The sequence below is a fragment of the Bos grunniens genome, chromosome 14, assembly GCF_055505025.1.
Source record: "Bos grunniens cultivar Pamir isolate PY7600 chromosome 14, Bosgru_T2T1.0, whole genome shotgun sequence".
In the NCBI taxonomy this organism is placed as follows: Eukaryota; Metazoa; Chordata; class Mammalia; order Artiodactyla; family Bovidae; genus Bos; species Bos grunniens.
In genome coordinates this window covers 75,622,230-75,646,676 of record NC_141178.1, presented here as the reverse complement: position 1 = coordinate 75,646,676, position 24,447 = coordinate 75,622,230, and the positions used below count along the sequence as shown (strand labels likewise).

Below are 24,447 nucleotides of genomic sequence, written 5' to 3'. Positions count from 1 at the left end.
TTCACACTGTGCACACACCAGAATGAACTGTGCTCCCTGAGCTTGGACCACCTCTCACCCTGCCATCAGTCCACATGGATCCGTTGAGGCCCCAGTGTGGTTCTCAATGGGGTCGACGCAGCAGTGAGGGATGCTGGTGAAGTTCCTGCCCCCCTGGTTGGTGGGGAGACACACAGACAAAGAAAGAAGGAAATCAGCATGCAATGGGGTGTCCTTTTGTGATTAAGGCTGTGAGGGAAAATGCAGCTGAACGAAAGGGCTAGTGACAAGAGTGATCCCTAGAGCGATCCTGTCTTAGGGTGATCGGAGAAGGCCTCTCCAAGGAGAGCAGCTGGGCAGAAGCATGCATGCAGTGAGGAAGCGAGCCCTGTGGGCTCCACCCTAAGACAGTCTAGGTGGAGGGAAGAGGATGTTCCAAGGCCCTGGAGCAGGGCATGTGCTTACTGTACCTTGCACCCTTGGCATCTGATGGTCTGGGTGTTTGCCTCCCCACCTTCCCAGCAACACAGCTCCTGATCATCACCGTTATTCCCTCCGTCCGTCACCTCCACGTGTCTAGGGCCGTGGCAGGGAGTAGCTGTTGCATGGTAAGAAAAATCAGACAGAACTGAATGGGGCCTAGGGAAGGTGTGACTCTAACAAGAAATTGCTGGTCTCATTCCTTCATCTTCTTTGCACAGTTCACTCTTGGGTGGCTTCTCTAGTGGCTTAGTTGATAAAGAATCCACCTGCCATGCAGGAGACATGGGTTCAATCCCTGGGTGGGGAAGATCCCCTGGAGGAGGGCATGGCAAGCCACTCCAATGTTCTTGCCTGGAGAATCCCCATGGACAGAGGAGCCTAGTGGGCTGCAGTCCATGAGTCTGACACCACTGAGCTACTAAGCACAGCGCACAGTGCTCTTGGGTGACACTTGACAATTTCACATTCTTGCTTTGCATTTATCCTCATAATGCATGTTTGAACCAAGACTGAGTTTTCAGCGTGCTGTGGTGCACTAGTTCAAGCTCGTCTTTCCAAGCAGGGCAGGAACCTGGATTCCAAAATCATAGGAACAGAGCAAGAAAGTAGGCTGGGGCTGCACCACTGACCTCAGGCTGAGCACAGGAGAGGAGGTTCCAGCGCACTGAGCAGGGCCCGGGGTGGGGGTAGGGGTGGGGGCATGGGCGTGGCCATTAGCGGGCTGTGATCTGGAACAGACCCTGTCCCCTCGGGGCTCCGTTTATTTCCTGTGCATCCTTATTGGTACTGATGCTTGTCTAGCTCCTTCCGGAGCAGCTCACAGCCCGGGTGGGCCAGAAGGGACATGCTTTGGGAGTGAGGGATGCCAGCTTCTAATCTTCCTGCTGCTACCACATTTACCACCTTGGACAGGTCACATCCTCTCCTAGAGCCTTCGTGTCTGCACCTGGGGGGAAGAAAAAGTGGAAAGGCCTGATCCTCCCTGTGATCCTCTGCGATCTTGAAATGCCACAAGCCTTTGCCTCCAAGGCAGGCAGCAGCCCAGCCCAGGGACAGAGCAGCACCCCTTTGATTCTGTAGACCTGGAGCTCTCAGCGGAGAGGTGCCCAGTGAAGAGGGCACGACCTTGGCCGTCCTGCCTCAGGCATTCAGATTAGAGCTTCAGATAGTCCTCACCTCCCCCTGATCTGAGACCTGGGGCTGCAGAGCCAGAAACTCATTTACTGGAATAGAGGAATATGTCTGTTTCTTCAGGGCCCAAAAGGACTTATTAAGTCTTCCATGAACTGAATTTCATTCAGCTGGAAAAAGAATAATCAGAGAGCAGTTCCGCCTGGTTACTTGAACGTTTCTCATAAGAAAGGGTCAAAAAGCTCCTGTACCTTGAGGCTCAGCCCTCCCTGCTTCCTCCCCAGGGAGCAGGCAGCCTGGTGGTCGACCAGCAAGCCCATCTACGTCACTGGGCTATTCACCTGTCCATCTGCCCATAGCAGGCCCCCATGAGGGGCCAGGGCCAAGGGCACAGAGACACAGCCTGTGCACTCAGAGCAGTTAAGGCTCAATCTGACAGTTTTCTACATCTGGTCGAACTCTAGAGAGTCTGTGACTGAGTTCACTCTCAAGGTCACAAAAACGTGAACATTCAGAAACTTTCACTTTTCGATGTTTTCTGTTTTCCACAATGTTTACTCTAAATTCATTGGCTCAACACATCCTTTGTTTACTAATGAAAGCTAATGTCTGTCTCTCCTTTAATCAGTGCTAATTTTCTTCTGATCCATTCCATTCCATGCAGTGCATCCTAGCCTCATGTGAATTCTGGGGAAAAGGAGAGGCGAGGGCACCAGGGAAGTTCCTGGGAAAGTGGTGCCAGAGACATGGAATTCACCAGCCGGGAGGGGACAGGAAACAGCCACTCCATCAACAGGGAATTTTGGCTGATAACAAAATACTTTAAGATATGGAAAGTAAGCTCTGGGGTTTGATTTATTCTACTTACAAGCTAATGGGTATGGGGTCTGGGGTTTGATTTATTCCACTTATGAGCTAATAACTAAATTGTTAGTGTTTTGGGGATGCTGGCAGAAACAGAGGAGTCCTAGGTCAGAGATGAGAGACTTGTGAAGTAGGGGAGACCCTACTCCTTTCATGCCTGGAGCCTCAGCTCAGGGTGGGTTCTTCTGTACAGTCAAAGCTATGGTTTTTCCAGTAGTCATGTATGGATGTGAGAGTTGGATCATAAAGAAGGTTGAGCACAGAAGAATTGATGCTTTCAAGTTGTGGTGTTGGAGAAGACTGGAGAGTCCCTTGGACTGCAAGGAGATCCAACCAGTCAATTCTATAGGAAATCAGTCCTGAATATTCATTGGAAGGACTGATGCTGAAGGTGAAAACTCCAATACTTTGGCCACCTGATGTGAAGAACTGTCTCCTTGGAAAAGACACTGTTGCTGGGAAAGATTGAAGGCAGGAGGAGAAGGGGATGACAGAGGATGAGATGGTTGGATGGCATCACCAACTCAACGGACATAAATTTGAGCAAACTCTGGGAGATAGTGAAGGACAGAGGAGCCTGGCATGTTGCAGTCCATGGGGTCACAGAGAGTGGGACACAGCTTAGGGACTGAACAATAACAACAACATAACTTAGTCAATACTTTCAGAGGTTGAGTTCAGGAAACAAAAGGGAGTGAAGGTTCTTGGTACCATTTCTTAGGTCATGGCTTATCAGTAGGCACTTATTCTCTATATCTGCTTGCTGCTGCTGCTGCTGCTAAGTCACTTCAGTCATGTCCGACTCTGTGCGACCCCATAGACGGTGGCTCACCAGCCTCCCCCATCCCTGGGATTCTCCAGGCAAGAACACTGGAGTGGGTTGCCATTTCCTTCTCCAGTGCATGAAAGTGAAAAGTGAAAGTGAAGTTGCTCAGTCCTATCCGACTCTTCGTGACCTCATGGACTGCAGCTCACCAGGCTCCTCCATCCATGGGATTTTCCAGGCAAGAGTGCTGGAGTGGGGTGCCATTGCCTTTTCTGCTACACCTGCTTATCTACCTGTAAAATAGGAAGGAAATAAGCACCTAGGTATGTATGTTGAATCAGAAGACCATGTACTTATTATTTGCATTAATGTGAGGAAGCAAACTCACCCTGATAGTTCAGCCTTCTAGGTTTTGGATTATTCCTTTCTTAACTGAGATTGAAACTGTTTGAGTTGCAGCTCTAGTTCACAGCACACATGCAGACACCTGTGTAGAATTCACCTGCCAGGATCTTCCCTGATAAAGATGCTGGTCATTCACTGGGAGAGGGGAAGAGGTGAAGGTGAAAAGGGTCAGATTGCCAGAGAGCAAAAGAATAGAGCAAGAGAGAAAACAGCTGAGGCAGTGCCTCTTCAGATCTTGCCCCAGTGGACGAAAAAAAAAAAAATCATCAATAGTCTATCTAAGAAAGAAATGGAAAATTTTATTTGAGCCAACCTGAGGATCACATGTTGGCTTAAAGCTCAACATTCAAAAAACTAAGATCATGGCATCTGGTCCCATCACTTCATGGCAAATAGATGGGAAACAATGGAAATACTGAGAAACTTTATTTTCTTGGGCTCCAAAATCACTGCAGATGGTGACTGCAGCCATGAAATTAAAAGACGCTTGCTCCTTGGAAGAAGAGCTAGGACCAACCTAGACAGCATATTAAAAAGCAGAGATATTACTTTGCCAACAAAGGTCCATCTAGTCAAAACTATGGTTTTTCCAGAGATCATGTATGGATGTGAGAGTTGGACTATAAAGAACGCTGAGCACTGAAGAATTGATGCTTTTGAACTGTGGTGTTGGAGAAGACTCTTGAGAGTCCCTTGGACTGCAAGGAGATCCAATGAGTCCATCCTGAAGGAAATCAGTCCTGAATATTCATTGGAAGGACTGATGCTGAAGCTGTAGCTCCAATACTTTGGCTACCTGATGCGAAGAACTGACTCTTCTTCAACACAACTGAAGCGACTTAGCATGGCAAGAGGATCATAATCCAGGAGACAGTCTTTCAGAAAGCTCGGAGAAGTCAGAGCACAGTTATATACATTTTGGAGACAAAAAGTTCTACGTCAGATGACATGTTATGGACCGTTTACACAATCCAGATCTACACATCCAAAGCAAGCAATGGGTTATGGGTCTTCGTGAACCCTCACAAGATTAAGAAGAAAGGTTCTCTCCTGAAGAATGTGGTGGCCCTTGAGGAGATGAAGGAGGAATCTTCTAAGGAAGTGAAAGAAGGTGAAAGTGTTGTCGCTCAGTCGTGTGCGACTCTTTTCAACCCCATGGACTGTAGCCTGCCAGACTTCTCTATCCATGGGATTCTCCAGGCAAGAATCCTGGAGTGGGTTGCCGTTTGCTTCTCCAGAGGATCTTCCCGGCCCAGGGATTGAACTCAGGTCTCCTGCACTGCAGGCCGATTCTTTACCCTCTGAGCCATCAGGACCTCCCATCTTCTAAGAAGATCTGGTCAAGACAGATGCACAACACACACACTAAAATCAAAGTGTTAGTCGGGCTTCCCTGGTGGCTCAGATGGTGAAGAGTCTGCCTGCAATGTGGGGGAATCCCCGGGTTAGGAAGACCCCCTGGAGAAGGGCATGGTGGTCTGGTTAACAGGGACGCACAGCACATACTATAATGGAAGGAGCAGGCCCGCATGGACAAAGATAACCCTTGTGCTTAAGTTTTTCTCCAGAGGAAAATTTTCTTGTCTTGCTGTAAAACGGGCTTGATTTCATTATCTATCACTCTTACCCTGTATTGTATATCTGGGGAGGGCTATAGTTACCCCAATGTCCCTCCCACAAACTCCAGTGGTCCCTGTGTCAGCTCAGGATACTCAAACACAAGGATGCGCGTTGCCCCACGGCTGGGTGAGGTCTCCCAGCTGGCAGAATAGAAGTCCTGGGACTCTCGGATGGAGACCCTGCCTGGTGTCAGGTACGCACCACCAGACCCCGAGACACGCCTGGACCCGCCACCCCGGCCAGCCTCTGAGACCCCAGGGCAGCAGCCAGCCTCTTTAAAGCCTGCCTCTCACCACGGCGTTTCAGGAAAAGATGAAAGGAAGTCTGTGCTTTAAAGCAAATTAGGCAGAACGAGAGGGTTTCAAAGTGCCACTCTCCCCAAGTGGGAGGCTCTTTGATGGGCAACCGGGGACAGACCCTGCCGTCTCCTGCCCTCAGCCTGGGGAGCTGGGGCAGAACGGCTTTATCTCCAAGCACTTGTGGCCACAAGGGGAGTGTTCGCCATCTGGGAGGGGGTGGTCAGCGTAGCTCACTCTTTCCTGCCTTCCCGCTTGACTTGCCTCCCTCATTGCATAGAGGATGGCTTGTAGCTGTGAGCACTTTGTAGGGAGGAGTGGGAGTAGGGCTGAGTGGGTGTGTGACCTTCCAGGCGGCATGGATGCACCCACAGCAGGGGTGTTGGGCTCCAGCTAGGACTCCAGTTGTGAGAGCAGCTCAGGCTTGGGGGTAGATGCCCCCCAGGACCCTCAGGACCCTCGACTGAATCTCAGCCTCATCCCTGGCCAGGTGCCCTTGAACAAGAGCCCTCAGCCTTGACCTTGACAGAGGCAGCACCACCCCCTCACGGCCTGGGAGAAGCGCCCAGCTCGGTGCCTGACGCACAGCTGTGTATGTTAGAGACAGGTCCCCTGCCCCTTCCCCGACACACACACCAGCAGGGGTTTCTCCAGGACTCACCAGCTGTGGGTGCGAATGGGGAATACTCACTCAGGGATCCTGTCTCTCCCGTGGCTCCCAGCCTCCCTGCCACTCCCGGCTCTGAGGACTCCTGCCACGCCCTCCACGTGCGCAGGTCGTCCCTGGTCCCTCTGCTCTTGCCCGGCTCGCTGGGCCTCTGCTGCCCGCAGGCTGCCTGATCTCAGCCGCCCCGGGAGCTCGCTGCAGCCCCCAACACCATCCTTGCGCGTCTTCTCAGACACCTTTGCTGTCAGTCCTCCCGGTGGACAGCTGCACAGCCCCTCATCAGGGGGCAAGGTGTCCCTCCTTCCCCAAGTTCAGGGCTCGAGAGGGGGCCCCACGTGGGTGACTTGTGCCCAGACCGCTGCAGGGTTAAATACACAGAGTGGCCCCTGGTCTCTTCCCAAACGGGGCTTGGCCAGGGGTGGGGAGCTGGGCCAGTTATATCCCAGTCACCCCACTAGACACCATGACAGTCCTCCGACCCTTGACTTCCAGGGATGGTTTGTGCCAGACACATGCTTTTCTGGGGCCCCTGCTCACCCCAGAACACAGGTGCGTGCTGGGCTCCTTGCCTCTTTGGCCACTGGGTTTATCCTGCAATCTGAACCCGCATTCTGGGAGTCACCAGAGATCAACCCCCTCAACCCCCTTCAGGAGCTGATTGGATGCCTCTTGTTAATCATTAGAGTTCAGATCTCCCCTTGAAGTCAGGGGGCCTGGAAGGAAGTCAGGGAACCCCCAGCTCTTTAGAACCAAGGGCAGACCCCCGAGGTGAGGGTGTGGTGGGAGCTTCCCCCTTCTGAATCATCTTTCCTTTGTCTTGACTTCTCCGCCACCCAAATCAGAGAAACCCCTCTTTCTTCTGGGACCTGGTGTCTGCCTGGAGGTGCCTACACAGGGTGACTCCTGAGATTCCTGACCACGTTACACACCTTGGATATTGTGTGGCTGCCTTTGGACTCCGATTTGAGCATCCCTCAGTCTACACACATAAGGAGATTTGTGGATTTAAATTCCCTTTTGTGCAGCTCAAAGCATGAAAATTGATCCAGCTCCTTCTCATATGACCCTAATCCTGGTTAATCACGTTTCTCACGGGTGCTTCTCCAAACTGCCTGCTCTGAAGTCCAGCTGGTGCGTCTGGAAACCTCTGCTTTGTCCTCCAGCTCCCCAGCACAGGAGCAGGCAAGAGGTACTAGGGTGAGGAGGATTCACAAGTCCTAGAGAGGGTTCCCCCAACCTGCCGCACTTCTTGGGTGTGCGGGAAATGGGCAAAGTCATTGCAGGAAGAAGTGGAGGAAAGTGAAGTCCCCCCAAACGGGCTTCCCAACGCACCAAGATCGAGGCAGGGCTGCTCTCCAGACTCCAGGGGACGCGGTGTGCACACCGTCCAGTCCAGGCTCCAGGTGCTGATTGTGTGGATGCCTTCTGCTGCTCACAGACCATCGCTGGCTCCCCACTGCCTTCATCCCAAAGTCCGCTTTCCTATAGACTTCCATCACCATGCCCCCACCTAGCACAGTCACTCCTAAGGGCACCCCGTTTTCCAGAACTGTGCCCCCCATCACCACCACCTCCACCAACTCACTGTTTGGAAGCCACCTGGTTTCCACCACCTCTCCAATCGCCTCCATCAGCCCCAGGCCCCTGCTGTGTTCAAGGTCCAGCTCCATGCCCACCTCGTCCACAGAAGCTGTGTCCCTTCTCCCTTCAGTTGTTACCAACCTGCCACTTCCAAATCCCTGGGGCCCTTGGCATTCCCTCCTTAATGATGCTGGTCCCTCATGGAGTGCTGCCCAGGCGGGCTTCCCTATCTAGCAGTGAAGAGAGGTGATGGTGCTCAGTGGTGTGCTCCGTGAGGTGTTACAGGTGTCCTCACGTGCCCAGGTGAGAAGCCAGGAGGGTGGTATTGAAGAGCTGGCTTGGGCATCAGCCCCAGCCCTCCATGGTCATGTGACCCCAGCTCTGCCCTGTACCAAGGAGGTGATGATAATACTACCTTCCGCAGAGGACTTGTGACTGTCTCGTACCCACCCGGGCTGGTCCCTAAGAAGCCACGTGTCCTTGAAGGGTGTCCACCCCAGAGATCTTCTAGGTGCCTTGCCAGGTGTCCAGCAAAGAAAGCATCAGATACTGACACAGCTGGATGGGTGGGTTGCATGAATAGACAGGGAGACAGGACGAAGGTCACTACCCGTGGCCCCCAGATCTGGTTAGAGATATTCTATGACCCTTGTTGCTGTTCAGTCACTCAGTCATGTCTGACTCTTTGTGACCCTGCATGGACTGCCGCACGCCAGGCTTCCCTATCCTTCACCATCTCCTGGAGCTTGCCCAAATTCACTTGTCCATTGAGTCAGTGATGCCATCCAACCATCTCATCCTCTGCCACCCCCTTCTCCTCCTGTGTTCAATCTTTCCCAGCATCGGGTCTCTTCCGACAAGTCAGCGTTTTGCATCATGTGGCAAAAGTACTGAACCGTCAGCTTCAGCATCAGTCCTTCTAATGAGTATTCAGGGTTGATTTCCTTTAGGATGGACTGGTTTGATCTCCTTCAGTCTAAGGGACTCTCAACAGGCTTCCCCAACACCACAGCTCAAAAGCCTTAGTCCGCAGGAAAAACAGTGAGGATTCTGTCTGATACCTGGATATTTAAGTCCAGCAGAAGTCAGAGAGTTGACGAGTGGGAGACAGCCGGGGAATCGTTCACAGACAGGGCCTTGGGAGTGGGTGGGGTCAAGTCCCAGGCACCACCCAGAGCAGTCAAGGGCTAAAGGGGCCTGGGTCTGTGACTCACCCGTGATCCTGCAGGAGGCAGCCTCGGGCGGCAGCTGGTGTTACCCCGGGAGCCTGGAGGCAGGGCTTGTTAGTGCGCCCCCTGGTGGAACCTGGAAAGTGGTGAGCCTGGAGCCTGCATGGCACCCACAGAGACGCCCACCCCAGTGCTGTCCCTGCCTCAGGCTGTCTCATCGGCCGGAGGAGGACAGGGAGGCTTCTTGATGGGTGAGTCCCGGGCAGCATTGGGAGCAGCGTTGGAAGGATTCCAGAAAGAGCCTGAGCCAACTCTTCCTGAAAAGCCCTCCGAGCTGCCGCGGCTGTTCTTGGAGCAGCTGTTTCTCTGGGGAGAGAAGGGGTGGGGGCGGGGCTCCCTGCGGACCACACCTCCAGAGGATGATCTTTGCCGGATGTACAGGGTCCATTCAGAGTGGGCCACCCAGGGCAGGTGAATGCCAGGGTGATTCTCAAGGCCGTGGTTTGGCCCCTGGGGATGAAAAACCATGGGTTATTGCTCATCCTGGGGCTGAAGAGAACTGAGACCCGCAAACAGAGCCATCGCATGAAGAGGGCCATTGACGGGAGCCAGAGGCTGCCAGGTCTTGGCTGCCCCACGGGGGTCGGGAGGGGCCAGAGCCCTAAGTGTCTGGCCTCAGCCCCCATCCTCCTTCCATTCTCCTGTCTGTGCCCACATGGCCCAAAGCCAACCAGTGTGGGAACTCACAGGTGAGGCCCCAGGGCAGCCCTGGGCACAGAGCAGAGTGCCAAGAGTGGAGGGAAGGAAAGCCAAGGTGCCCAGCTCACCACCTGAGCCCCCGGGAGGCTGGGCCACACAGCTTCGACCCTTCCAGGAACCCAGGGCCGGCCGGGCAGGGGCAGTGCTGCGCATGGGAGGTGCCCTGCGGGTGCCCCAACCCAGAGGACTTGGGCAAGTTGGGACCCTCCCGAGCCTGACCTCCCCTCTGCTGCAAAGCCTGCAGAGACTTCCCCTGGCTCCTGATATGTGGCTCCAGCCCCATACCCCTACCCCATCTTACATCTTCCTCTCTGGGTTTCTGCTCGGCTTGACCGTCTCTCTCAGTTCCTGCCAACCCACCTGCTTTCCTGACAGGCCTTTGCACCTGCAGCTTCCTTTGCCCGTAGGCCCCTGTCCTCTCTGCCCAGTTACTGGCCCATCCTGTGGTCCTCTGGCCGTTACCACTTTCTTAGGGGGCCCCCGACTCGTCTCCGGCTCTCTCTTCAATCACACAAAGGAAAGGGTAATAGCTGGTTCTCCAGAGGAAAAAATCCAATACAATAGATGTGTGTGTATATTGAGAGATTAAATTTTAGGAATTGGCTCATGCCATGTGGGTGGGTGGTGACAGGCGGGGCCGGGTTCCCTGGTGGCTCAGTGGTAAAGAACCCGCCTGCCAAAGCAGGAGATGCGGGTTTGATCTCTGGGTTGGGAAGATCCCCTGGAGAGGGAAATAGCAACCCACTCTAGTATTGTTTCTTGGAAATCCCATGGACAGTGGTACCTGGCGGGTTATAATCCGTGGGGTTGCAAGGAGTCAGACATGACTTAGCGACTGAAAAACAGCAGCAACATGTAACGCGGGGCTGGCAGAGTCAAAATCTGGGCGGCAGACCTGCAGCCTGGAGACTTAGGCAGGAGCTGACAATGCAGTTGTGGTTGACGTTGCAGCCGTAAGTGTGAACTCTTACGGCCAGCTGGCGGGCTGGCAAGTCAGGCAGGATTTCTGTGTTACTTATCACAGCCTATTTGCCTCTCCCTGAGGCCATCTCTCAGGCCTCACCTCACCCAAGCTGGGCTGCTCTTGGATAATGTTTTCTGGAGCGATCTGAGTCTGGCTGCAGCCAAGGCTGGTCCTTCTTGAGCTGGGGGAGAGAGAGACACACACAGAGCTAGTCAGGTCCAGGCTGGGCCACACGAGCCTGGCTGCCAACTTTGTGTGTGACTCAGAGGGTGGAGCTGGCCTGGAGATGCTGACCAGAGAGGAAGCAAAAGCTGGGAGAGGAGAGGTCACATCTGCACCCTGCCAGGCCCCAAACTGGCTCCATGCAGATCCTCATGTCGCTGCTGTGGCGTGGTCACTGTCAGTCTTCCTCAGCTCAGACGTCAAGGGGGGCTTAGGGCGGGGCCCCTACCTCCTGCGCTCCCCATCTCCCAGTACCCCAGCTCCTTGGGATTCTGTCCCTTGACAGCTGTGGGCCTCTGTTCCTGCCTCTGAAAGATGGAGCTGGTACTCAGTCCCAGAGCTGTGACAGTCCAGTACTGTGGGTAAACAGGGTCTGCAAAGGGGGAGCCTCCATAAGCAGGTGATGTCCCCTGATGACAGATTAATCAGTGCCTGATGCAGCACCCTCAGCCCCTGCTGGCTCCTTTCCTTGTCCATCCCAGCCTGTGTTGCCCTCCACCCTCCTGCCCCCGGCAAGTGTGGAAACAGCCAAGCCAGGGCAGCTGCGTGAACAGAGCAGGTTCCTTCTAAGGATCCAGGCGGTCTTGGAATCAGGCGCCCGGCTCCCCTCTCGGTTCTGGACTTTGCCATGTGTTGTTGGATGCACTGCTTCCCCTTCCTGAGCTCAGTCTCCGCGTCTGTTCAGTGACGTGGGCAGAAAGGAGAGGGCTGAGTGGGGCTGTTAGATGGCGCTCCTTGCAGGAAACCAGAAGCCGCTGGAGGATGTCAGAAGTCAAGCCCAACATTCAGGGAGTGCTCCCTGTGTGCTGGGCGCAGACTCCTGAGCTCTGCCTGCACTGATTGGAGCCTTTTTCAGCCCAGCCCCGTGAGGCATGTGTGAAGTGTGAAGCGAAATGAAAGTCGCTCAGTCGAGTCCAACTCTTTGTGACCCCGTGGTCATGGACCCTGTAACCCGCCAGGCTCCTCTGTCCATGGGCTTCTCCAGGCCAGAATACTGGAGTGGGTAGCCTTTCCCTTTTCCAGGGGATCTTCTTAACCCAGGGATCAAACCCAGGTCTCCCACATTGCAGGCGGACTCTAGCAGCTGAGCCACAAGGGAAGCCCGTGAGGTGGGCACCGCCTTATCCCCAGGTGTTGATGAGGCTTCACTGAGGCAGAAGCTTCAGAAGGATTTGGTTCAGAGGATCTGGGGCTTAGACAGTCATTGGAAAGGTGATGGGGGCCGTGCCCTCAGGTATATCGGTCCTGATGCTGAAGGCTGGAGCCCAGAGGCCAGGAAGCCACAAGAAGCCAGCACAAGGATTCCCTGGTGCTCCTGTGGTTAAGAATCCACCTGCCAGTGAAGGGAATACGGGTTCGATCCCTGCTCCAGGAGGATCCCACATACTGAGGAGCAGCTAAGCCCATGCAGCAGAACTCCTGAGGCTGCTCCCTAGAGCCCCTGCTCTGCAACAGAGAAGCCACACAAGGGGAAACGTGTGCACCATGACAATAAGTAACCCCTGCTCGCCACAACTAGAGAAAGCCTGAGCGCAGCAACGAAGACCCAGCATGGCCAAAAAGAAGACCAAAAAGTAACTCTTAAAAAAAAAAGATGCCAGCTCAGAGTGTGGAGATGCCCTGCAAACTGGAAGGTGGAGGAGGCAGAGGGTTGGTCCACAGAGCAGCCTCTGCCCCCACAGGAAGGAGGACAAGCCCACCTCCATGCTGATTATCCTGTTATTGCAGAGCCGCCCAGTCAGGGGAAGTTGGGAAGTGTCATTTCTAACCTTCCAGCCCCACGATGCAGAGGAGAAAGCAGAGACAGAATCCCCAGTCCAGTAGATGCTAGCCGGCAGGGGCCGTGCAAGCAGGAAGAATCAGGATGCCCTAAGAGCCCTCACGTTGCACACAGGTTGATGCTCCAACAGTTAACCCTTTGAAGAGAGAAGGGCCCCGTGAATGACCACAGATAGCCATTACACTCTAGCCCATGCATTGCTCTGGGACCCTCCTCCCTGCAGGTCCTGGCCAGTAGAGCAGGAGGAAGTGAAGGGCTGGTTGTCCCATCCCTCGACGCATGGAAGCAGCTAATGAAGCGAGTCGAAATCATCATTTTCCTCATTCCCCCAGTTTGTTCTTTCATGCCTGATTTCATTCAGTCTTTTAAATAACCCTGCCAGTAAGGCAAGCCAGGGAATCTGTTGGACTTTTTACAAATGAGGAACCTGAAACTCGGGGAGGGAAGAGAACTGACATTTATAAGGTGCCTGCTCTGTGCCCCCAAACCAAGCTGCTCGCTTTTGTGCAAATCCCTTTATCCCACAGCAGCCCTGCCTTCCGGCGTTACAAGTCTCACTATGTGGGCTTCCCCGGTAGCTCAAGGGTAAAGAATCTGCCTGCAACGCAGGAGATGAGGGTTCAATCCCTGGGTCAGGAAATTGCCCTGGAGGAGGAAATGGCAACCCACTCCAGTATTCTTGCCTAGAGAATTTCATGGACAGAGGAGCCTGGCGGACTACAGCCCATGGGGTCACAAAGAGTCAGACATAACTGAAATCAGTGGGCACGCACACAGTCCCACTTTGTGGACTCAGAAACCGAGTGTCAGAGAGCTGCAGTGCCTTACCCCTGAGAACAGAACTGGGAATAGGAAGAGCTGGGATTTGAACCCAGGTATGTCTGGGCCATTTTTTTTTTATTCCAACAACCACTGGCCATGATCCACTGGCACAGAACCAGAACAGATGGATTCCAAGTGTCCAGTGACCAGCGGCTCCAGAAGACAAGCAGAGAGAAGCAGCTCAGTGTTGAGCAGTCTCAAGAGGTGAGGAGTGAAAAATAGTAATAATGAAACGAAATAAAAATGGAGGACACGACTCCCAGGTCAGCTAAAATGAAGGGGCCAAGAAGCAAAGCAACAGAAACCTTGGGAAGAGGGCCATTATTCTGCACCTTTTTTATTCCTTTCAAGGCATTTGGCAGAATTTAAGTTGCATGGGACCAGAGCCTAAGGAAACAAGCTGAACACAGCAGCTGAGAGATTGAAAAGCTAGCCTGAGCTTTTGATAGTCTCACAGTATAGGGGAGACAGAAATTGGAAGTGAGAGAGTGCATGGAGGAGGCATGCCTAACAAATTCATAGCCCTCCCAGCTTCCCTTTGGAAGGACTATGCCCTGGGCTTCCTTGCGGATCAGTGCAGGAGACTCTGGCTGGATCCCTGGTCCTGGAAGATCCCACAGGCTGTGGAGCAACTAAGCCCATGTGCTCAGTCACTCAGTCATGTCTGACTCTTCATGATCCCCTAGACTTAGCCCACCAGACTCCTCTGTCCATGAAATTCTTCAGGCAAGAATCCTGGAGTAGGTTTCCATTTCCTACACCAGGGGATCATCCCGACCCACAAGTCAAACCTGGGTCTCCTGCATTGGCAGGCGGACTCTTTACCACCGAGCCACCAATAAAGTGGCTCAATAGTCCACTAAAGGTGGAAGTCCAGTAAAGGTGGAAGCAATTCAAATATCCATGCGTGTAGTCAGTCGCTAAGTTGTGTCTGACTTTGGGACCCTGTGGACTGTAGCCCAGTAGGCTCCTCTGTCCTTAGGGATTTCCCAGGCAAGAATACTGATGTGGGTTGCCCTTTCCTTCTCCGTGGGAGAAGCCCACGTGCCACAACTACTGAGCCTGTGCTCTGGAGCCTGGGAGCTGCAACACTGAAGCCCACAGCAGGAGTGGCCACTGCAGTGAGAAGGCTGTGCAGCACAGCTGGAGAGTAGCCCCCGCTCACCACAACTACAGAAAGAGAAAGTGAAGTCACTCAGTCATGTCTGACTCTTTGCCACCCCATGGACTGTAGCCCACCAGGCTCCTCCATCCATGGAATTTTCCAGGCAAGAGTACTGGAGTGGGTTGCCATTTCCTTTTCCAGGGGATCTTCCTGACCCAGGGAATCGAACCCGGGTCTCCTAAACTGCAGGCAGACTCTACCGTCTGAGCCACCAGGGGACCCCACAGCTAGAGAAGAGCCTATTGAAGCAAAGCATAGGCCTAGCATAGCCATAAATAAATAAATTAAATATTTAAAAAAAGAAAGGCTCTTCCTTATAAGTAAGGGCAAGCCAGGAATAACTAGTCATCATGAAGACTGTGCAGCCTGGTTGTCGGTCACCAGCTGGGACAGGGGGAGTGTGCCTGTGCTCTACCTGCCTCCAGGGCCAAACAGATTCCTTCCTGTCCAAGGACCACCTTGTCCTCAGCTGCTACACTTCCGGCCCGTGCTCTGTCCACTGTTAACCAGGCATGCTGGGAGACAGAGCCAAATGACCAAAGAGAGATAAGGAGAGAAAACAGACAACAGAAATAAACCCTCATCTCCAGATGTCACGAGGGTAAGACATGGTTTTAAAATAACTGTGATGGATCATTGCAGGCAGACAGGTGACAAGGTATAGATTTTCACCCGAAAACTGGAACTTATTTAAAATATTACTCAGGTGGCAATTCTAAAACTGAAAAAATACAGTAACTGAAATAAATGTAGTATATAATTTAAACGGAGTGGACACAGCAGAAGAGAGGATGGACAAGGTAGTATCCATTTCAGGAAGGCAGAAAGATGACAGATTTGAAACCCACAGAAATGACAAGAAAAGAAATGAGGGCAGGTCCTGATGAAGTAGAACAGTTAGCTGTGTTTATGGAGGACAGCCCAGGAGGAGGTAGGAGCCTGGAGCAAAGTGCTGGCTTTGCTGGCATCTCGCTGTGTGACCTTGGACAAGTCACTTGCCTTCTCTGAACTTCGGTTTCTCATTTCAGGGAAACGTGTCTGATGTTGTGTCTAAGTTGTGTCTGACTTTGGGACCCTGTGGCTCCTTTGGCTTATTTCACCCAGTTGACTTGAGGATCCCATGGAGGACAGTCATGGCAGCTCCTTATCAGAAGTGTGAATATTACCAACAACCTACTGTTCACTCGGTCACTTCACCAGCCAACATGAGGCAGAAGGCTATGCAGAGAGCTAGTATGACATCCCAGCCTTGTGAGACCTACGGTGCAGTTTGTACTTAGTCACTCAGTCATGTCTGACTCTTTGTGACGCCAGGGACTGTAGCCCGCCAGTCTCCTTGGTTCATGGGATTCTCCAGGCAAGAATCCTGGAGTGGGTTGCCATGCCCTCCTCCAGGGGGTCTTCCCAAGCGGGAAGTTTAGCAGGCATTAACCAAACATTCACAAACCCCATCTGTCCATTCATTTGGTTTGCCAAGTATTGGAAGCAGTTCTTCTCTTAGTGGCTGGTAATCATCACTATCTCCCTATTTTTAGGGGTGGAGGGGAGGAGGGTAGCTTCATTAGGGACCCTCCTTCAGGGAATCCTTTCTGAGTTCTTGAAGGGGCACTGACTTGTGTCAACTTTGAGGGGTGACCCTCTGGGACCGTGACATGCACCTCCTCTGTGCGTCCTCCAGTGAAGTCCATCAGTCATATCCAACTCTTCGCGACCTTATAGACTGTAGCCCACCAGGCTCCTCTGTCCTTGGGATTCTCTAGCCAAGAATACTGGAGAGGGTTGCATTTCCTTCTCCAGGGGATCTTCCCAACCCGGGGATCGAATATGGGCCTCCCGCACTGCAGGCAGACGTTTTACCCTCTGAGCCACCGTTCCAAATTATCCATCTTTTCTGTGCACCTCCTCCGTGCGTCCCCCAGAACTCCTGTCGGTGGCTGAGACATGACTGCCTCTCTGCAGACAGCACTGGGAGCTGGGTCCTCCTCCCCTTCCTTCTCCTCGTCCTCCTTGTCAGGGGAGGCATAGCCAGCCTTCCTTGCTGTGCACTTGGCTCAGGGAGATCTTTGGCCCGTGGCGTCTTGGCCTCAGTCCCATCTCAGAGGCCCGGGCTAGCATTCCCCATGTGTTGCAGGCTGCCTCACTTAATAGAGAACAGAAAGTCACGCATTCTTTTTTTCTTCCCTGGGGCAAGGGAGAAGGTTGGGGGGAGCAGGGCCGGGGGTGGGCTGTTCCTACTTTTCCAAGGCAGTTTTGTTCCAGGGCTTTTGAGGGTACTAATTGGTACCAGCCTGGAAGGGTCTGCTGGTAGGTGGGTTTAAAACCAGCACCCTGGCCTCAGAGATGCAGCTACCAGGATGTACCAGATGAATGGATGGGAGGAGGGTGTCACGGTCCCCCCTGCCTCTGCCATCCGGCCTTGCGCTCTGTCCCAACGCTCACCGCCCCCTCCCTCCAGCATCAGGGTAGAATGTTAATACCTCTCGTGGAGCTGGGACATTGTAAGGGACCTAGCTTCTCATTCACAGTTGTATTTGATCAACATGGTTCAGTAATTATCTGTTTCAGTGAACTGATGCCCTTGGCATCAGGATACAGAGTCCATAAGAGCATCATGGGTTCTGCTCATTACAAAGACAAATGTAATGAGACCTTGTGAGTCAGACCCTCCAGTGAGTCTCCATGTTGCTCAGAGACACTCAGTCTTGATCCTGGTTTCTGAATCCCACACACCCTCCGCCCCACCCACATGCATGCCCCTCGGATCCAAGGACACCAGCATCCTCTCTCCCAAAGTGCTGGGGCCTTGCAGGTGCCTGGGAAGTTCCCAATTTAGAATCTTTCATGATTGATCCCTGCCACCCAGCCCAAAGCCTGGCACAGCACAGGGCCCTGGCAAATACGCATCAAGTGAATCAGTTGAATGGATAGATCGTACCTTAGTTGATAGCCTCAAGAAGCGGGCAGAATCTGTGTCATCAGCTCCATTTTCCAGTTGAAAGGGTGATTCAGAGAGGGTCAGGCACTTGTTCACAGTCACACAGCAAATGGGGGTGAGCATCCTGGTGAGAATCGCAGACTCAGCCTGTGCTTTCTGGCCCAGCTTTCCCCTCTGACTCTTTCATCTTTCCCTTCATCTACGTCTGCGTCCCTTTACGCCCTGTGGGTTCCCGATGTCAGGGCCACGACAATGAGTGGGACTGAGTGTCCATCCTCATGGAGCGCCCAGCTCAGGGAGGAGACAGGCAAGCACATAGCACAGGCAGAGAGGAGCCGGGATGCAGCGGAAGCCAGGAGAGGCCCCCGCTCAGGCCAGGCACCGGCAGACCTCCCTCCCGGAGTCAAAGGAGCCAAGCAGGGTGGGGTGGGTTTTCTGGATGGTGGGGACAGCCAGGCTGGGTGCCCAGAGGCCAGAACAACTGACCTGTGGGTCAGTCAGTCAAGTTACAAACAGTCTGCTTTACACAATAAAGGGGATTTATTCTCTGATGTCACTGAAAAGTCAAGGCCCAGGGAGGGTGGCAGCCATGATCAAATAGGGACTTAACACCAATCAGTGAGGGAGCTAAATGTCTGGTACAACTCCAGACCTCGCATTCAAACAGCAAACTGGCCAAAGCCAAAGAACGTCTTTTTCCCCCTTCCTCTGCAAAAGTCAGGAGTTTCGCTCCAGATGAATTAGGCTGCGTGCCCATCCCTGGACCAATTACTGCAGTAGGAGGGGTGGGAACCTTCTGCCTGCCAAGTTAAATCAGAGCCCGCCCTTGAGGATAAGCAGGTTAATCTGACTCAGATGACAGAGCTGGTTGCTGGACGGAGGAGCAGGGGTGGCTGGAAGGGACGGCTCTACACACCATTAGGTTCTCCATACAAGTCACACTGTCACGACAAGTACAAAGTGGAGGAGAAGGCAAATGAGGAGACCTTACCCGCCGGGCTGAGGCCTCGAGGAAGCAGTAGAAGCAACATGTCTTGTCCCCTGGCTATCTCCAGGACGGCGCTGTGGATTTAATCTGGTTTTTGAACTGCCCCTCTTTCTACCAGAAAGTAATCAATCTTCCTTTCACTATCACTTCCCTGGGCAGCAGGGGCCGGTGGGGAGGGTGGTCGGAAATCCAGCTGCTTGACAGCCTACACGTTGGGATGGCGAAGGTAACTGATCAGACGGATAGAGACAGGGGCATATGCTCAGCAAGGACCAAGGGGAGTCAGGTTCAAGTGCAGAGGTGTGACCACAGCTGGGCTGTGCAGGAGCCCAAAAGCCAGGGAGGTGTGGGGACTTGTGTTACAAGCCTCTCAGGCGTCCCGGTGTGCTTTCTCGGAATAAATGGCTCCCAGCTTTCTCTGTACCCCTCCAACTATGGTCATCTGGTGCCCAATTAACGGACAGGGTGTCCATCCAGGGCACACTCCTGCCCTGTTCTTGGTACCCCGGCCCCTCCAGGTGCATGGACTCAGAAGGTCTGGGATCCAGACTCAGATCTCACTTCTTCCTCTCCCCACGACCTTGGGCACAGCCACTTAATCTCTTTGAATCTCAGTTTCTTTGGACAACTTGGGAGACCCCTATCTGGGTGACCATATGCTTTGTTAGTTGAGGAAATAGGTATGCATGAATGCACCATCCTCTCTGGCTCTTAGTGGCTCATCCAAGAATATCCATTCATACGTAGAAAACAGCAAAGAAAAGTTTGTGTGTGTGTGTGTGCATAGTCATGTCTGACTCTTTGTGACCCCATGGACTGTAGCCTGCCAGGCTCCTCTTTTCCATGGAATTTTCCAGGCAAGAATACTGGAGTGGGTTGCCATTTCCTTCTCCAGAGGATCTTCCCAACCCAGGGATCGAAGCTGAATCTCTTGTGTCTTCCACATTGACAGGCAAGTTCTTTACTAGCTGAGCCACTGGGGACAGAAAGTTTAGCAATTGCTTAATGAATACCAGAAACTCAGCAGAGAGCATTTTGTCTTATCTTCATGGCCATCCCATAAGTGGAGGTATTATTGTCTTATATTATAGAAGGGAAAACTGAGGGTCAGGAAGGTTGAATAAATTGCCCCAAACCATTCAGCTGGTAAACCAGTACTTGAACCTCGGCCAGGTAGAAGTCTGGGCTACCCTCTTAAGAGTAGCATTTTGGTTGTTGTTGAACTTCAGAATCCAAGAGAGAGTGAAGGAGAGAGAAAGTAGCTTGTGGTCAGCAAGCTCTGTGTGCCCAGCACCGTATGTGCATTATTAACTCATTTCACAAACTTTGGTCGTGTGCTTCAATGTACTAGGTTCTGGTTGCAGGAAAGATGCGGGGGGACACCTTCCGTGTCTCTTGGCAACCTTGCACAATAGGCATTAACATCCCACTGTACACATGCATGCACTGAAGTTCAAAAGGTTAAAAAATTGTCCACCTGCCATATCGGTGGTGTCGCAACAGAGAAGAAATGGAGGAAGTGGAGAGACAGAAAAGTTTTTTTTTTGAAGAAGGGAAGAGACATTCATCCTGTTTTCTTCCTCTTTCTCTGTGTAGATGACAGACAGCCCCCAGTGCCTTCATCAAGCCAGCTGCTTCCCCACCACATCTCTGGTTACAGCGTGGGCAAGACCCAGTTCTAATTAAGAATTGTCACGCACCATCCTGTCCAGAGGGCGGTGGCAGAAACAGCTTCCCTCTGTCCCGCACCGTGGCCCTTCCTGTGACGTCTTCATCTTCGAGGGACCCTGGGCTGTCACAAGGATTAATTACCCCACCACCCTCTTGGATGCGAAAGGAAATCACGGTTATTAAGTTTTGATTAAAGCTTCATCAAGAGACGTTATCGGCTGTTTGAAGATTGCTGATGAAACAGGCCACTCTATTTCCTGAAAAGACAAACTGCACGCCAGCAGAGCCAACCCACCACGAGTGGTCCACTTAGCCTTTGAGTATTTCGGGTGATGTCCAGCACAGCCTGGTGGCTGTCCGCCTGCAGACGTGGCCGTCAGGAAGCTCTAAAGCTCCGTGGCTGTCCCTGTCTTGTCCCGCCCTGCGACTGAGCCTCTATCTCCGGGCTCTTTCTTTGGAGTTCTTCCCCAGTTAGGCCTGGTTTCCTCCAGCCCATCCCTGCCCCGCCCCCTCAGTAAAGCAGAAAAGGCGACCATGAGGAAAAGAACTCTCAAAGTGCTCACGCTCCTCCTCCTGTTCATCTTCCTCACCTCTTTCTTCCTGAACTACTCTCACACCATGCTGGCCACCACCTGGTTCCCCAAGCAGATGGTCCATGAGCTCTCGGAGAACTTCAAGAAGCTCATGAAGTATTCCAACAGGCCCTGTACCTGTACTCGCTGCATCGGGCAGCGCAGGGTCTCCTCCTGGTTCGACGAGCGATTCAACCGGTCCATGCAGCCGCTGCTGACGGCCAAGAACGCGCTCCTGGAGGAAGACACATACAACTGGTGGCTGGTGAGAACCGGGGCTGTGGGCGGGTCTCGTGGGAGGCAGGGCGGGGGACTCCTGAGGGCCAAATGCTCAGTCCCTGGCGTGCACTTGGGGCCCTGCCAGGCGCTTGGTGAGATTCGGAATATTAGTCATTCATTCATTCAGCATCTGTGTATTTAGAATCCACTCTATATAAATCAAAGCCAAGGGTTCTGTAGGTGTTTCCGGTGTCTACCATAACAGGTAACGTAGAAGGTGGCTTGAAGCTACAGACGTGCGTTCCCTCTTGTTTCTGGAGGCAGACTCTGAGATCAAGGTTGAGATCAGCAGGGTTGGTTCTTCTAGAGGCTCTGAGACACTCCATCTCACGCCTCTCTCCCTGCTTCTGAGGGTCGCTGGTCGCTGCGAATTCTTTGGCTTGTACACGCATCCCTCCGGTCTCTGCCTCCGTCTTCACACAGACCCCTTCTCTGTCTTAAGCGCCTATCTTCCTTCTTCTGTAAGGACACCTGTCACTGAGTTTAGGGCCCACTCTGTATTCAAGAGGACCTCATCTCGAATTCCTTAACTACATCTGCAAAGGTTGTTTTTCCAAATAAAGTCCCATTCACAGGTTCCAGGGGTCAGGACTTGGACATATCTTTTTAGAGGCCACTATTCAACTATTACTGAGGAGCAAAAAAGACAGAGTCCTTCTCTCGTGGAGTTATATTCTGACAGAGAGAGATGGATAACAAACAAGATAGGCTCAGATAGAAGTGCTCGGAGGAGGAACTTCCTCCCAAAGGGGTTTGTGATGGGGGGAGCTTGGGGCAGAAGCCTCTCTAAATGGGGTCAATGGGAAGGTCTCTGAGGAGCCAGGACTTGAGTGGAGACTAAAGGCAAAGAGGACGCAGGCTGTGGAAGGATCAGGGGAAAGTGCGGTAGGTCACAGGGACAGCAGGTGCAAGAGCCCTGGGGCCGCATCAGTTTGGTGTCTTGGGGGGTGGGGGGAGGTGAGTAGAGGAGCTCTGTGTGGCTGTGAGCAGGGGTTGCTGCCTCTAGAGGAGGTCTGGGGGCAGGCAAGACCCAAAGCGAAGAATGTGGCATTTGTGTCTAAGTGCAGCAGAAAACTTCAAGAGTTTTAATCAGGAGAGGTCCATGATCTGATCTAGTTGTTTGAAAAGTAACTCTGGTTGTCAAATGCAAAATGGATTGAAGAAGAGTGAAAAATACCCAGTCATTCAAGATTTATTGAGCATCTAGTAGATGCCAAGATATTTAGATGGAAAAAGAGCTTTCCCTTTTTAGGGATGGTAGGAGAGAAGAGAAAATGGACAATCACAAGACTGAGTGATGGATGGTAGGCACCCAGGGTCCCTGGGTTTTGCTTTTAATTTCCTATATCAAGAATGATTCCGAGGAACTTCATCTTGCTGAGTTTCACATTGAAGTCATAATAGTCTCCTCACTACATTTCTCTACAACACTGCAAACATTAGGTTTTAACATTTTTATTTATTTGTGCTGCTTTAATGGGCAAGGGGTAATGAATTCACATTTTTTTCAGTACGTACGAAGGCTGAATATTTTCCCACATGGCTGTTAACATTTTATCAGTTTTTTTAATCCCTACCCCAGTGCTTGTCTGCAGTTCTTCTTTGCTGGAGTTTAGCCTCTGGTTACCACTTGGTAGGGACTTTGCAGGGGAGGAGGGGAGGCGAGAAAGGGCCTCACCAATAGAAATCAACAGAAAGGAGCAGGCCTTTCGGGCTTCTGGGTTCCTTGACAACACACAGACCACATGTTTTGAATAAAGAGTTGGGACACCACATCTGACAAGCACTTCTGTCCCTCCAGGCAGAGACACAGAATACTGAAATCAAAACCATCCTGAGAGCTCCCGGGAGGCACCATAGCACTGCCTAAAGGCCCCCAGGCATCCAGGACAGATCCAGATCTAGGATGCTGAACACAGAGCCCTGCCTTTCAAATGTGATGAGCCTGGCAGGAAATGCCCTGCAGGCTGATGGGCTGGCAGGGGGCCACGGAAGGTGCTGGATGCGTAAGTCAGAGGGGCTGGGCCTAGACCCGCTTACCCCCTGTGGTCTGCTGCCTCTTCTCCTCTGTCTCCAAGTCGAGGTGAAGGACTTGACTGAGGTCACCGGGCTGTCAGTACAAAGCCAGACCTGGGGCTGCGCCGTCTGCCCCCAGGCACCGTTGTTTTCTGCCTTCTTGCCCACTGCGGCCTCTCCAGACCCACATGGGAGCGAGGGCAGGGAGGCCGGACCAGGGATGGAGGCTTCAGAGGCTGGAAGCTGACAGCCCAGGTGCCTTGGAGAATCACAGAATCCCCCATGTCCTTCACATCAGGGTCATGCTGGCTGTCTGAGCTTCTGCCTCCAGGCTCTGCCCTAAGGCACGAGCCCTACCAGCAGCGGCAGGCACTGGTTGAGCCCTGACTGTAGACAGGGAGATACACTACAGTACTTGGAAACTAGTCAGGAGAGTGAAGGGGAGGAGGCGATTGTGAACCTCTGCCCACTCTCTCCTGTGTGCTTGTCAGCAGCCCTCTGGGACTTTGCATTGTCATTTACAGAAGACAGAGAAATCAGGAGGTCCTTTCCCAGGGAGGACAGGGACGCAGCAGGGTGTGACTGGCCTCAGCTCCCCAAGCCAGTGAGGGGACGCTTTAGGGTGCTCATCCCCAGAAACACAGCTAGATCCTGGCCCGCTGCCCCCGGTTCTGCCCGCTCTGCCCTCCCCCGCTCTGCCTGGATCTTTCCATCTCTTGACCTCAGTCTTCTCTTCTGCCAATGAAGGTCGGGAACAGAGCCAAGATTCCTGGAGTGTGAGCTGGGGGCCCAGGGCGTGATTCCTGGTGATACGGGGGCGGGGCCTTTAAGAGCATGGTGTCAGGCACGGGTTGGAGGAAGTCATCCCTGCTTTAATTCTCTTTCCATCTTTGAAGTTGCAAGGGTTACATGTGCCTCCTTGTTTCGTGATGAGCCTTTTAACACCTGCCCGTCTCAGTTCTATTAATAGCGAAGACAGGGCGGCTTGCCCGGGCAAGCAACAGGATGGAGGTGGAAGTGAATAAGGTGATTTTGTTTTCATCGTATTGGATAATTACTTTTTTACTTCTGCCAAGTAACTCTTGCTTTCACGTGTGGCAGAGATATGAGATTGCCTTTTCAAATAAACTTACTCTTTAAAAACAGTCAATCCTAAAGGAAATCAACCCTGATCATTCCTTGGAAGGACTGATGCTGAAACTCCAATAGTTTGGCCACCTGATGAGAAGAGCCAACTCATTGAAAAAGACCCTAATGCTGGGAAAGATTGAGGACAGGAGGAGAAGGGGGCGATAGAGGATGAGATGGTTGGA

At 52.7% G+C, this 24,447-nt stretch overlaps 1 protein-coding gene across 8 annotated transcripts in view; it reads left to right on the top strand.

Moving 5' to 3' along the window:
- Window positions 1-24,447, top strand: part of ST3GAL1 (ST3 beta-galactoside alpha-2,3-sialyltransferase 1) — a 92,782-nt gene that overhangs the window by 53,234 nt on the left and 15,101 nt on the right. For 3 of the 8 annotated variants that reach the window (XR_015140330.1, XR_015140331.1, XM_086335583.1), the window contains one exon: window positions 20,193-20,815. The exons of 1 other annotated variant lie outside the window; for it this stretch is intronic. Coding sequence is in view for 4 of the 7 variants with exons in the window: in XM_086335583.1 (XP_086191709.1) it covers window positions 20,193-20,278 (86 nt within the window). In the remaining 3 variants the exon portion in view is untranslated. Of the gene's footprint in view, window positions 1-20,192; window positions 21,105-21,245; window positions 23,125-24,447 lie in introns of those variants that run through there. 4 more of the 8 variants (XM_086335584.1, XM_086335586.1, XM_086335588.1 and 1 more) reach the window with 3 other exon arrangements.